This window comes from Lepidochelys kempii, chromosome 2 (assembly GCF_965140285.1).
Source record: "Lepidochelys kempii isolate rLepKem1 chromosome 2, rLepKem1.hap1, whole genome shotgun sequence".
In the NCBI taxonomy this organism is placed as follows: Eukaryota; Metazoa; Chordata; order Testudines; family Cheloniidae; genus Lepidochelys; species Lepidochelys kempii.
In genome coordinates, this window is record NC_136381.1 from 206,101,373 (window position 1) to 206,115,864 (window position 14,492).

A 14,492-nucleotide genomic window follows, 5' to 3' on the forward strand; every position below is an offset into this window, starting at 1 on the left:
TAATTCTGATTTACAGTAATGAAATGCTGTGATCTCAGTGAGATCTAGTTCCATAATCAGATTACATCTAAAATCAAATATACTTTGAGAACAATATACCTCAGTCTCAAACTGCCCGATTATTTTCTGTGGGAAAGCATGAGAGAGCAGCATGACTAATGACTACAATAGCACCCATTATTTTTTCCAGCAAAATTATTCTTCCTTTTTTGTCACCTGTTCCTGAATAGGAACAACTTTTTTATCTGTCTCACTATATTATTTTACTGGGATTTTTTTTCCTGCAGTAATCTAAGACCTTCCAGATTCCATAATATAATTGTCATTTCAGCTTTTCAATCTTATTGCAATATTAATTTTGGGCTCTGTCATTTGCACATAAATGCTTGGGACTTCCTTCCAGCAAAATGGGTAAAAAAGTTACGATGTCAAGCAGCAATATTTCAGCTTCTATGAAACAGAGCACCAATCAGGGACTGCTACGATCCTGCTGTTTAATGAAGTTTCTGAGCATAGCCCTTCATCATCTTTGCTCCAAATGTCAAGTTTTTCCTCACAGATTATGTGGGCTCCTTATTGTTACAAGCACATCTCACCAATTGCCTATAATCATAGAGCAGTCTGTGTAGGCATTTTGTGATTGGACTCTAACAAACATACATTCCATATACAAACAATGCGTACGTTTGAATCAACTTATACACACTGAGCCTGATCCTACTTTCATTGAAGTCAACAGGTGTATTGCCATCAAGTGCAAAAGAGGAGGACTGGGCATTATAACTTTGCAGACACATTCTAATAATGCAGTTACTTACAACTAGTCCTCTATCAAATTGATAGTTATAATGGAAAGAGACACCTAAACTTATTGCCATCATTTTGAAATGCAAAACCTTTTGAAGATATTTTCATAAATTTCGTATGACCTATACAGTATTAGAGCAAAAAATGTTCTCCTGGTCAGTAATATACAGAGCACTTAACAGAGTAATAAAAACTGTCATGTGATCATGGCAACACACAATTTCAGAACCATATATTTTACTAATGAATGACTACTGTAAATTTCTTTTTTAAAAGAAGATTAATTGCTTATAGCAAGCAAACTTTTCTTCCAGCATTCATACTGTGAGCTGTTTATCTGCATCTTGCTACTGCATATTCTGTACTTGCCCAATGTGAAGAGTGTTCGATGAATAGATCAAACGCAGAATATGCAATCGCAATCCCCAGTATGGGCTGGAGAGGAACCCTAAGTATGCTCAATTATATAACGTTCCAATAAGGGTTTGTTCATTTTTTCATGGAATAAAGCTTCACAATCCCTATGTAAGTCCAAACAGGCTAAAATGACTGTCAATATTATCTATTTTGCTAAACTAGTATCTTGCAGAATTTATGTCCCCTATCTTCCTCATTCTTAAAAGAGTATTTAACCTCCGTTTGGATTAAACATGTTTTAACCCACTCTAAATAAAACGTGGCGAGTGCATGTCTACAAATCTTCCAGCTACTCAGATAGACAGAAAGAGGTTTGCATGATACTTAGTCATTATCAGGTATCTCAAAGGTGAACATTCTCTCAGGATTACTCCAAACAGGATTAGTAAAAATATACAAACAAAAACAGCTTAATTTGGCGCATGAACCACCTCTCTTGTACTGTAATGGGCAGTACTCCACCAGTTACAACCTCCCAGAATCCACATCACGGGAGTAGACAGGTACCTCAGGCAATTCCAAGTCATTCTATTCAAATTTGTGAATCCTCTTTCTAGATAGTGCCTCTGTGACAACCTTCCATTCACCTACCCAAAGGGGAAAAGGGCCTCTGGAATGACTGAGATGTTTAATAATTTCTGTTGTCAACACAGGACAAGAAAGAATGGATAGATCTCCTAAATAGCATAACAAATCTACTAAAGAAATGAATGCCTTGAGCACCAGTTTCACAGCTTTGGAAATGGTATCAATATGAAGTGAAATTTCACTTCAAAAAAACCTAATCTATGAGTACTGGGGCATAACCTGTACTGTGCCAAATTCTCAAGCCCTTTTGGGGAAATAATGAAAGTCTCTCTCCACTATTTTCTTTCCTAGCATTTCAGAAATGTTCAAAATATTCCAGGCAGCCCAATCAAACAAGGCAGTTCAATTATTCAAAACTTTCACCTCACCTGTTCACTCCAAAATGCCAAAGAAAACTCATCTTGTGCAAAATTCAATTATAGCCACATACAAGTCAAGTAATTTACTTCATAGAAATATGTCAACCTGAATGTTACTTTAGTTCTTTGTGGTTGCCTATCTTTTATTAGTGCTTTGGGTGGGTTTTGATTTGTGACTGAGACATATGCTTTGTATCTATAATGCTGTGCAACAAACCCCAAACAAAAGCGAAGTCTTATGTACAACCAACCATGAGCCATTACTTCCCCAAGAAATTTTCCCTAGAATATTTTTTTTTTTTTTAGGTGTAGCATGGAAATAAACCGAGCAAGCCAAAGGGAATCTAGCATCTTATTATTGTGCTTCTACAAAACTAAACTAATATTTTTCTGGTTTATTTCACAGCCCAATCCCTTTTTATCAGGGGTCAGACTGAGGAAAATAGGCAGTGGTACTCCTCCAAACTCCACCCATAATTGAAGTTATGCCCATCAACTTGTCCAAATAATGTAGTGATGAGCAGATGTCACTGTGATGGGCACTGTGTCTCAACACAAACAAAATAGAATAGGGGTGGATTTCCTCCACTAGAGATTAGGTAGCAAATTAAAGTGGCCTTCTCTGGTGGACCCTGCATGTGATGGTCATGGTGGGAATACTACTTGCTTTCCACCTAAGGATGAATGCCTCTGCTGGAGAGCTCAAATCCCCCATGTTGGGGATCTCAGATTTAAAAGCACTGGGGGAGCGTAGAGGAAACTTCTACCTCGTTATGGGCATGCCTGGGGTCACACAGAGAGCAGGAACTCTTTTGCTGCAACAGCATCTCCTGAACCCTGCTGCTCATGAAGCCCCCATCCCTCTACTCCTTAGCACTAATGGCTCCTGCTCCTGACAGCTGGAAGGATTCTGACAGCAGCTCCTCCTCCTGCTCCCTCTCAGTAGTAGCAGCTCCCATTCTTGATCGCCCGGCAGGCAGCTGAGAGAGGTGAATGGGCATATACTGGCCCAATTCAAGCCCTGCTGTTAATCCATTAGCCAGGAATCTGCAAATGCAGCTACTGAAGGTCCCAACCTTGCAGGCATTTACTACAGTACTTACTTGCCATGAAGTTACAGAAGCATACAAATATTTATGGGATGAGGCCTAAGATCCCAAGCATTTCCTTTATGGATACACTTTGGGGACTTTGTATGTAAATAATGCTTCCTGACTCCCCCCCACCCCACCTCTTTTTACTTAGCTGAGTCTTCGTACACAAAGGGCCCGATCCAACCCATATTGAAGTCAATAGGAGTCTTTCCATTGATTCCACTGGGAGTTGGATCAGACCCAAAGTCAGAAATGTTCAGATTTAGGCACAAATTCATAATTAGGCCTCTAAATCAGAGTAGTCCAATTTTCAAAGCTGCTAAGCAAGCACTCATCATTCTGCACCTCTAAAAGGCCATTTTTATTTAGGTACCTAACCTTAAGTACCCAAACTTGAAAATTTCAGCCAAAGTCCCAGTATGAAAGAGAATATGATCAGTTATGAAGAGAAGTAGATTAAAATAAAACCCTTTGAAGTGCTCAAGGGCATTGCAGCATATGAAAAATCAGAGATGACAAGAATTGCAACTAAGATTAAACTTTTTTTTAATAGCTTTGGTTTTGTTTCTAATTAGAGATATCATATTTCCGTAAGTTAAGGAATGTGTGTAGGATTTAGGACTGTAGTGGCTACTGATATTACACTAATGGCACATACCAATGTTTTAAAGTCACCATACTATTTGTCAAATATATTCGCAACACAAAAGAAACTGCTGACCCACCCATACAGAGAAAAGTCATGTTGTACTAAACTCTGCTTCTTATTACTCATTGTACCCCAAACAAAGTCAAAATATCAACTCTTGTGCCTGATTTAGCATTCAAAAACAGCCAGCATCCAATCACAGGAATCATCAGAATGAGCAGGACATCGGTCTCTAAACAATTACTTCCCATATCTTAAAGAGACAAGGTGGGTGAGGTAATCTCTTATTTGGACCAACTTCCGTTGTTCCCTTAAAAAAAAAAACAAAAAAACCCCCCCACCATCTAAGTTATTCCAAATACTACAGTAGAACCTTAGAGTTACAAACACCAGAGTTACAAACTGACCAGTCAACCATATACCTCATTTGGAACGGAAAGTATGAAATCAAGAAGCAGAGACAAAAAAAAAGCCAATACTGTACAGTATTGTGTTAAACGTAAACTACTAAAAAAAAGGGAAAGTTTAAAAAGAAGATTTGACAAGGTAAGGAAATTGTTTCTGTGCTTGTTTCATTTAAATTAAGATGGTTAAAAGCAGCATTTTTCTTCTGCAAAAGTTTCAAAGCTGCATTAAGTCAATGTTCAGTTGTAAACTTTTGAAAGAACAACCATAACATTTTGTTCAGAGTTGCAAACATTTCAGAGTTATGAACATCCCTCATTCCTGAGGTGTTCATAACTCTGAGGTTCTACTGTATTACTGTCACTGGATTTGTGCTGAAATAGAATCTGAATCAGAGCTTTGTCACAACCCTGTTGTCCAAAGATCTTCTCTAGGCTGTGCAATTTTACTAAAAAGCCAGCATTATTAATCCAATTCATTTGCTACTGTGGATGACTATATTTGGATGCCACTTCATCTTATTCAAGAATAAGAGCTACTACAGAGAACAATTCCTATACTGCTGCAATTTGCCTATATCTGTCCTGTTTTACTGCGTGTCAGAAATCCAAACCAGTAACTGTTCAGTCAATGCTGATATGTAACCCATCACACAAAGTAACTTGCCTGGAAATGTCTTTTAGTGGGACAGACAGAGTCATCATGAAAATAATTATCTCTGCTATATTCATGTGTGATACATGTTATTTTCCAACAAATACAGTCACTGCTTCCCAAATATCAACTATCTCCCTTTACATTAAAATAATCTAAAACAGGATGCAGAAGTCCCCCCACAAATGAGAATGAGCTAATCCATCCAAAACATCTGCATCAGGAAGAAAGTTTTGTTTGGGCTACTTAGTGCACAGTCCACCTAGACATGGGAAAAACCACACGTCACTGTTTACAACAGTGTTTATCATATTTAGTGTAATTCTTAATTTTATCTTTTTACCTGGTTACTATGCGGATGGAGTTCTCAAAGTATTAAGTTCTAGTTCACATACTGCTGTAGCATATCGTCAGGTAAGAGATGGCAAGAAAAATCCATTTTAACTCAGAAGAAAGAAAGAGAAAGAAAGAAGGCAAAGACAATACCCCACTTCAGACCCATTCACCAAAGGACTGGCAGAAAAGAGGAGCTTTGCACCATGCACTGGAAGGTAACAAACTTGAGCTCTGGTGAATGGCCAATGGGCACAAGTTCCACAGTCTGGGACCTGCCACTGAGAATGCCATGCCAACACCTCAGCTTGTCCCAGCCATTGTGTTGGTGCAAAAGGAAAAGCTGTTCCTATGGTAGTCAGGTCCCATACTACATGCATAAAATCATTTGTGTTGGTAGTGGATGGGAAGTTATCTTTTCAAAAGCCCCAACTGAACCGTAATTTCAAGTACACATGATTGGTTATCAGTCAGTTAACAGGATATAAACATTTCAATGGCTCAGGAGCACTTTAATGACAGCAAAATTAATAGTTATTAATTAATTATTATTAAACACTTGTTTCCGTTTAGATTTTCAAACCATTAAAAATATACAGAAAGCAGTAGATTGGTTGCCATATAATACCGAATAGTTACCTTTTCAACTGGTGTATTTTCTTCACTTGTTACACTAGCTTTTCTTGATTCAGTTTTGGTTCTGCTCAGCCTTCGGGATACTTTTTCTCTAAGCAGAGTAGCATATCCAATGTGCTCATAGATGGGGTTTTTGGTCATTTTGGCAATATACTCAGAAGCCTTGGTTTCTATATACAGCGTTATCAAGCCATCTGTTACCAAATCATGGATAGATTCAAACCTTTTCTCCCCCACGAAGTGCTTCCCATCATAGAAAAGCCTGTAGTTTAAGGTCTGATTACCAAACCTGCATTAAAAAAAAAAAGAGAAAGAGAATACAAAATATCAGAACAACCAGGAGACAGTCTTGCTGATTATACATACATTTTTAGGTCCTAATATTGCAAATGGATCTGTGTGGATGAGTCTCCCACAGAACCCCATTGTGCTCATGTGGATCTGACTGAAGGATTAAGGCCACCTAGTGTTTAACAAGCAATGCCACCCAGAAATGCATGCAGTTAGTCAGTATGTGCTCATCTTGAGGGGGCTGGCACAACACATCAGAGGGATGCTTATACTGATTGACAAAAGCCGATTCTGGACAAACACTGCTATTCATTTCCTACACTTTTCATACAGCAAGCACCACCAACTCTTGGTTCTGCTGATAGCCTTGTTTGTGCACCAATATAACTGATCAGGATGATCTCAGTATAATGTTCATAGCTGTGGAAAATCTCTTCTAGAAAATTTTTGTTACAGACTTACCAAAGGGAGTATAAAATTGGAAACTCTTTTTGCAGGTCCCACAAAAATAGTAATGTTTTTCAAACTTTAAATTTTTTAAATTTTGTTAAAGGTGATAGGATCTGGAGGATATTTCCCAACAAACTATAACAGTTTTAAGATGTACACAATTTTGCACTTAAGTAGCTTGATGTCTCTTTAAAAAGAAAGATGCTAAAGTAAACTTTAGATTTCTAATAATTTTATTTAGATTCAATATATAAAAGGACCCCGATCCAAGGTTTGAGGCAGCCTACCATTATTACTCACCTAATCAAAACCATCAGCATAAAAGTAATCATTTCACAGGAATTCAGCGAACCACCTACAGAGACTCCTTTCCACGCCATCATTGGGGGAACACACCTTTAGCCCTCTAAAAAACCCCATCAAACAGGTATCTTTTGCAGTATGCCTGGAAGGTCACCAAATTCAGACCAAGGGAGGGGGGAAGCTAGTTCTAGAGTACTGAAGTCTTTACAGAGGGCATCATGCCAACCGCTCCCCTCTCATTTATAATGAGCGAGATCCAGACATGTGCCCCTTCTGACCACAGTTGTGGCATGGGGACAGAGGGCCAACTCCTCAGGTTGGCCTGTTCCAACTCATTTAGGGCTTTGTAAGTCATAACAGAGATCTTACACTCCACCCAAAGACCAATGAGCAACCAGTGCAGATCCCGGAGAAGCTTTAGTGTCATGTGTTCCCAGCATGATACCCTGCTCAGTAAGCCAGCTTCTGCATCCCGCACCAGTGTCAGTCTCAAAATGGTTTTAAGAAGTAGTCCTATGTACAGAGCATCTGCAATGGTCTAAGCTTGAGGAAACAAAAGCATGCATAACAATGGCAAGGTATGCATCCACAGAGAAAGGTTGCAAACTCTTGGCCAGATGCAAATGGTAAAAAGCTTACTAGGTTACTGAAGAAATGTGATTGTCAAACAGCAGCTGGAGGTTTAAAATCATGCTTCGTTGCAAACCCCAGCAATTAAAGGCAGACAGTCTCTCAATCAAAGGGACTGGTATTATCTCCACCATCCCTTCCAAATGTCTAGTTAATCTAGAAATGTTTTATTAAAACTGAGTTTACCTGAGAGCTAGAGTGTAGCATCCAGGTTGCCGCTGGCTCTCTCTAAGAATATATGCTCCTTCTACACCTGCAAGTATTTCATCTGCTTGCTCCCGAGAAATAATTCCATGAAACCTGAGGGGAGAAATTTCAGCAATTTACAGAATAATAAGTAGAAATAAAACTACAAGAAATCATGGCTGATTTAAGTGAGATATATGTGACTAGTAGTAGACCATAATAGGATAGCAACACTAAATACTGTATCAGTGGAACAACCTGGAAACAATTTCAGGTCCCCAAATCCCAGGCCGACAGACATTAAGCTTCACACAGGTGATGGGATTGAACTGAGAAATGACAGAGCAAAGAGAAAAAGTTGTTCACTACGTGAGTAACTCCACTGGATGATTTTAGAATAATGTCTTTCAATTTGGCCCAGGAAAGTCTTATCCCAGCTACCGGAAAATACTGTGGGCTTGACCATTTGAATTTAAGCAAAGACTTTGGAGCAGGTAAAAACGATGTGTGAATCTTGACGTTCCTACCATCACAATACTTGGCAGCTCAAGGAGCAGGAACCATTAGATATAGAAGAACAAGAAAAAAACATTAAGGCCAAATCCTCAAATCTTGATATAAGGACTTCAAGTTACAGAGAATCCACCATTTACTCTAGTTCAAACCAGCAAGTGACCCATACCCAATGCTGCAGAGGAAGGCAGAAAAACCCCCAGGGTCTCTGCCAATCTGACCTGGGGGAAAAATCCTTTCCAACCCCAAATATGGCGATCAGTTGGACTCTGAGCATTTTTTTTAAGCCAGCTCTAAGAGGGAGCATGATCAGGCTTGGAGTTTCCTACAATGGTTACTTTATATGAGAGGAATGAAACAAGAGCCGTAATGAAGGCACTGTCAAATAAAAAGAGATAAATTAAAATTAATGCACATATTCTAGATAGTATCCTTATTAAAATCTGCCTTTATTGTTTATACATATGGTTTTTAAAAGGAGTGAGGATATCTGCACTGCTTCTTTAAATGTGTGGCAGAAAGGCAGGAAGATGCTGGTGAAGGTTCTAGTCAGGTGCACTATAGTGACATAGAGAAATAGATGAAGAGTAGCCTTAGGGATAATATTGTTTTCCTTATTTCAATAAAGTTCCTTGGCCAGTTTCTGTAGAAAGCAACAATTTCTGTGATTCATCCCCCCGTGACAAAAGGAATAGGCCCTAAGACAAACAGCTGACTTTACATTGATCAGTTCTTCAGCTATGACCTTTAAACAAGGACAAAATACAGTCTTTAAAGTAGTTTAAATACTATGTTGTGCACATTTTTGCTAGCTGATTCACTAAATCTTCCCTTTGAGCTTTTAAAAGCTTCTATTTTAAATGCAGCTATCTAAAAATAGAGTAAATATGTTAAAAGCTTCTAGCCCTAAGCATTGTCTTTTTTCTGACATAATATGTCAGAAATGGTAGGTTTAAAATGCTGCCTCTGGTTTGGTAGGGAAAAAGAAGAAAAACATTTTAGATGTAAAGAGAACTGAACAGCAATTGCACTTGTCACTTTTTCATGCTGAATACATGTAAGAAGCATTCGGTTTAAGGTGATCTTTCCAAAGCATTATTAGGCATACTTCCTTTTTAAAATTATGACTGATTTGGACTTTCCTACTATGGTGATGAATCACGGGCATTTTCTAAGTCAGCCAATTAGAATGAACAGCTCTAAAATTACACAATTTAAATGCATCTTTATTAATAAACTCACTGTCATTAATATCAAACAAGTCCAGTTAACAAGAATGAGTTTAGGCTCTTAGTTTTCTCTTGGCTGTTAGCTGTAATACACACACTGTCAATAATGACCAGTTTATTGTACAAAAGACAGTGATAATAGTTTTAAAAGATCTAGAGCTAGAAAGCATAGTGGTTCAATTAGCTAGGTGCTATCTTTCAAACTCTATACTTGAGTGGCTATGACTGAATTCCGTATGGTCACAGGTTATCTTTTAAAAATGCAACTATAATAATTAGGAGCTCTTTAATAATTTGACAGCTGCTGTGCCCTAAGTGTGAAAAAACCCTAAAATATGAAATTATATAGCTAATCCTTATTGCAAGCTAAACAGCAGGCCTCAGAAAAGTACCACATTGAAGGGAAAATTCTCATTCTTACACAGCTGAAGTAAAGGGTCTCGAATGAGCTGTAACAATGGTTGTGGCCCTTGAACACTATCTATACAGGGCTCTGGGTCAAGGGACATGCAAGCGATTTGGAGATAACACTCCCACTGCATAGCGGGAGAATGGAGTTCCTCTTTTGAGGCCTCAGAGTTGCCTGCCCTTTTCCCTTCCTTGCACTGGAAACACACCACTTCAAGCCTCGTATGCCCATGGGATAAGGCAGCCTTTAGACCTGAAGCAGTCTCATACTCTCACTGACACTGTAGTGAGAAGAAAGTACAGTAAGCACACACCAAAAAGAAGGAAGAATAGGATGAGCGAGATTGAGAAAAACCGTAAAAATAAAAGGGGGTTAAAAGTTACAACCAAAAAATGACCAAGGAAGGGAGAGCTGAAACAGTCTGAACCATTCTTCCCCAAATCACCCCGGATTTGTTTTTAGACACCATCCATGGTTTTGTCCATCTCTAGTTGGCAGACATGCTGAAGTGGTGGTACAGGCCATGCACTATTGGGCAACAATAATGAATCCACGTGCAACTGGAATATTAGACATTCAAAACATTTTCATGCTAGGACTATGGAAAGTGAAATGAAATATTTTGCCATAATATCTCCACTATGGTATTGTTATTTCTGTATTAATAATTTCAAAAGGAATGCATGACACCTCAAGTGATTACTTATCAAAGAATTAAAAATAGAATAGTATAATACATACTCTCTTCCATAATATTTTGGTCTGTTGTCCACCTAAATATAAAAAGAAAGAAAAATATTAACAATATACTCAAAATTACACCAGTAACATTAAAATAAAGGTCAAGCAAATGAAACACTGATCATCAATTAAGACTGCGGCATCAAATTCAGAGCATATGCTTAAACTATCAAAAAAAGATAAACAAGAGCACCATGGTATGTGAAGATATGTTAAACTGAAGTTATAGTACACAGAGAACATATGGTGAAAAATAAAATAAAATAAAAAAGATAAATAAGCAGTTTTATTTTCATGGATTTGTGATGACTATAAATATAGTGAATGGTAAAACAAATGGGGCAACGTAAGTCAACTGTACTAGATGTGATCAAACAGATGAAGAATTTACTATTTTTCTCTCATCTATTATTTATATTACATAATAAGACTATTTTTGTCCCATGCTGTTTCTTAGCCATTGTTGCCTATAAATGACAAATGTCTAAAGCTGAAGAATTTAATGTTCTCAGAAGATTTTAAAAAACCCCAACAAAACAAAAAACCCACCAGGACTTATGGATTTAATTCTAGTCTGAAATTCCTCAGGTCTCAGCAAAGCATGAGCCTGATCTGAAGTACACTGCCGAAGTCGATGGAAAGACTTCCAATTACTTCAAATGGGTTTGGACCAAGCCCTAGTAGAGTAACACGCCTATACTCAAACTTCAGCTATTCTGACATGTTGGTTTACCACTCAAGTTGCAGTCCTATAATGAACTCTGAGCTGGGGTGCCTTCATTTATCTAAAGCCTTTGTTTTAATCGTTTGTATTATTTAATTGCCTGCTTTATTTGAATTATTACATTGTCTCAATTTCAGCATGCGATCCACAGACAAGTGCATGGTGGCTCTGTATAATGAGAAGGATCCAATTTCAGTTCTGACTTTCTTTACCAATTGTAAACAAACTGATATAGTATTACTCTGTGAATGTTCCACTGTGTGGTGTAAGCTAGGTATTGAGTTCCACAAAAAAGTTCCATGAAGTTAAAAATCCTCAATGCTCAGAGTTCATGGACTTGGTTTATACAGACAAAAAGAACAGATTTGCAAAATAGTTTATCTTAGACTTTGTGGAGACAGCAGAAATATAAGGCAGCATAAAAAGCACCAGAGAAACCTGAAATACACACATGTTTTTCAGTTGTTTACAAGCGAAACAAACACTACACCAGCAGGGGGCACTTCTTTCAAAGGTTTCATACACATGGTTTTTGTTTAATGTTTGCTCAACATTTATAGAAAAATATTTGCTTTCTGAATATTAATTTACAAAATGTCAATTTTTTACTGCCCAATTATTACCTGAATTTATGTCAAAATTCTCAGAGGCTATTTCATATAGCTGGAATATATATATATTTTTACATGACTGGCACTATAATTTCTCTCCAGCTATGATCTTTAGCTGTAGCCTTTGATACTGCTCTCTTATATGGCACGAAAAATACAACTGGAACCAGAATGTAGGCTTGTAAACTTAAAATAAAAATCAATTAAGCTCTATTTTTCTTCAATTGAGCTCAACTGGGCACCGGAAGCTGGCACCATACTTCCAAACAAAAAATATATGAAATTACAGAAAAAGTAATTTTCTGCTGGTGCAATAATCCATACACTGCCGTACTGAGACGTCTGACCTGGTACCCTGAGGTCATGGAGACTAGGCATCTCAGACATGATATAAAGAAATTAGTGTTAGAAATTACTTCCTTTCAGTAGTCCAACAGCAGTATCAAGCCCTTGAATCCCCTACTTCAGAACAGTAAATTGCTACAACAGAGCACAGAAACACTTTGGATATTTAAGAAGCCGGAATAAAAGAAAGAATAATCTCGTACATTGAACTCAGAGCAAAATCTGAAGAACGTCCGAGCACAAGTTTTCAATTTCTAGACACTTACAAACATCTTGTGTAAACAGTGAATGGTCAGATAATTTTTAGCAGGATTGCCAGTTAGAATTTTGGTTTTAACCTCCCTAGCTCATTTCTGATGAGATTGCAGACAGGGGTTAAATGAAAGGGAAAGAAGGAGTGTGGGGAGGCATTACCCTTATTAAATTAAAGTAACGAGCAAAATGCAGAAATGTGCAGGATGTTGAGAGCTTCTTTTGTTAAATATTTACCATTCAAACCTAGTCATGTGAAACCCATATATACATACACTTAAGCACAGGCGGCAGGCTCAACTGGCCACGGTGTGGGGAGATGGGGGAGTGGAGGGAATCGGGTGGAAGGGACAAGACCAGGTGAGCTAGCCTCCCTGAAAGGGGTATTCACGCACCACCCATGCACCTAAGCATAAAACTAGAGAAAAGTCAATCTCAAAGTAATATAATCTTGATAATGAGAGAAGGACAACATATTTTGCATTTACATAGTGTGACAGATATGGCAATTTCCTGCAATATCTTTGTGAGATCTTACTGTTAAGTTTATGTACCATTTGTGGGCCAGGGACTGTATGTAATTCCATTGGGGAGAGCGACCACAGCTCTGCCAGGAACTAAGAACAGCATGAGGTGATTAGGCAACTTCACTTGGGTGGTAAACCTCTAGAGAAGTACCCCTACCTGTGGACACTCACGTATATTAGTTCAAACTGGATTCTCCAGAGACCAACAGATCAAAAAAAACCCTAAGGGACTTTTGGATAAATAGCCTAAGTTTAAATTGACTCAGGGCCTGCTTTCTGATCCAGCAAATGGACAGGACTTCCTGCCCACGGTGGACCCTATTCCTTCCTGGAAAGGATTGGAAGGACTTTGGCCGACTGAGGCCCCATAAGACTGATGCGTGTCCTCTGGTGAGCTTTTAGCATGTATACAGGAACTTTGTTTTTCATGTTTTTTCCCTAATGCTTTCACCTTAAGAATAAGTGTGCTTGCTTGTAAAGGACTATGTGGAGCTTGTGACCGCTAGCTATTACAGCTGTTCATAGCCTTCAAACAGAAAGCAAAGACACTAGCCTATTTAGGCATTCTGGCTTTCTGGGTAGTTAGGGAACTGTGCAGCCTGGAAAAATCCTAGTCAGGAGAAAGAGAGATGCGAGTCTCCACCCAAGAGAGGTGATAACCTAGAATGGGTGCCCTTGGTGGACCATGGAGGGGAAATACATGTGCAGTTTCCCTGAACTATGACATATAGCACCTTTCTTCTTGGAGGATCTTAATAAACCTATGGGCCAGACTGATGATTTGCTACTCACCCTGAGTAAGGGTCTCAGAACGTGGCCCCAGGTGCATGTGAAGCCCCTGAATACAATCTCTTAGGTGGATACAGTGGCTAGTCAGCATGGAACACGATAACACTCACAACAGACTCCGGTTCAGCTGAAGCCATGTCAGTCTTTATCCCACAAATGAAGCACTGCACCTAGCAGATAAAGAGCCAGGCACCTGTTGTGTTGAGCAAACACTGACCAGCATTTGCTGAATTCTTATATAACCAGTATGGGTGGCCACTGCTACACAATAATCAATAGCATGTAAGCAATACTAATTCATAATTACAAGCCCAGCCCCACTGCATGAGTTCCTTACAGCAGGCAGGGCACTGCACAAAACGTGCAAGGAAGACATTTTTAGCAAAAAAAAAGAAAAAAAATGAAATTGCATCTTTAATGTTCTTACAGAGAAGCCAAAACCTCAGTTTTTAAAGTTTCATCTGAAAGACACACGCAGAGTAAACATCATGGCACTCAATTTATCTCAGAAAGCTATAGGGCTGAGACAGCAAGGCTGGGATTTTCATTT

General features: G+C 38.5%; 1 protein-coding gene across 4 annotated transcripts in view; it reads right to left on the reverse strand.

The window, feature by feature from the left end:
* Positions 1-14,492, reverse strand: part of CHN2 (chimerin 2) — a 199,575-nt gene that overhangs the window by 88,372 nt on the left and 96,711 nt on the right. For all 4 annotated transcript variants that reach the window (XM_073333598.2, XM_073333600.2, XM_073333599.2 and 1 more), the window contains 3 exons: positions 10,695-10,726; positions 7,803-7,916; positions 5,946-6,231 (listed from right to left, as the gene is read on the reverse strand). In XM_073333598.2, the coding sequence (XP_073189699.1) occupies positions 5,946-6,231; positions 7,803-7,916; positions 10,695-10,726 (432 nt within the window). The remainder of the gene's footprint in view (positions 1-5,945; positions 6,232-7,802; positions 7,917-10,694; positions 10,727-14,492) is intronic.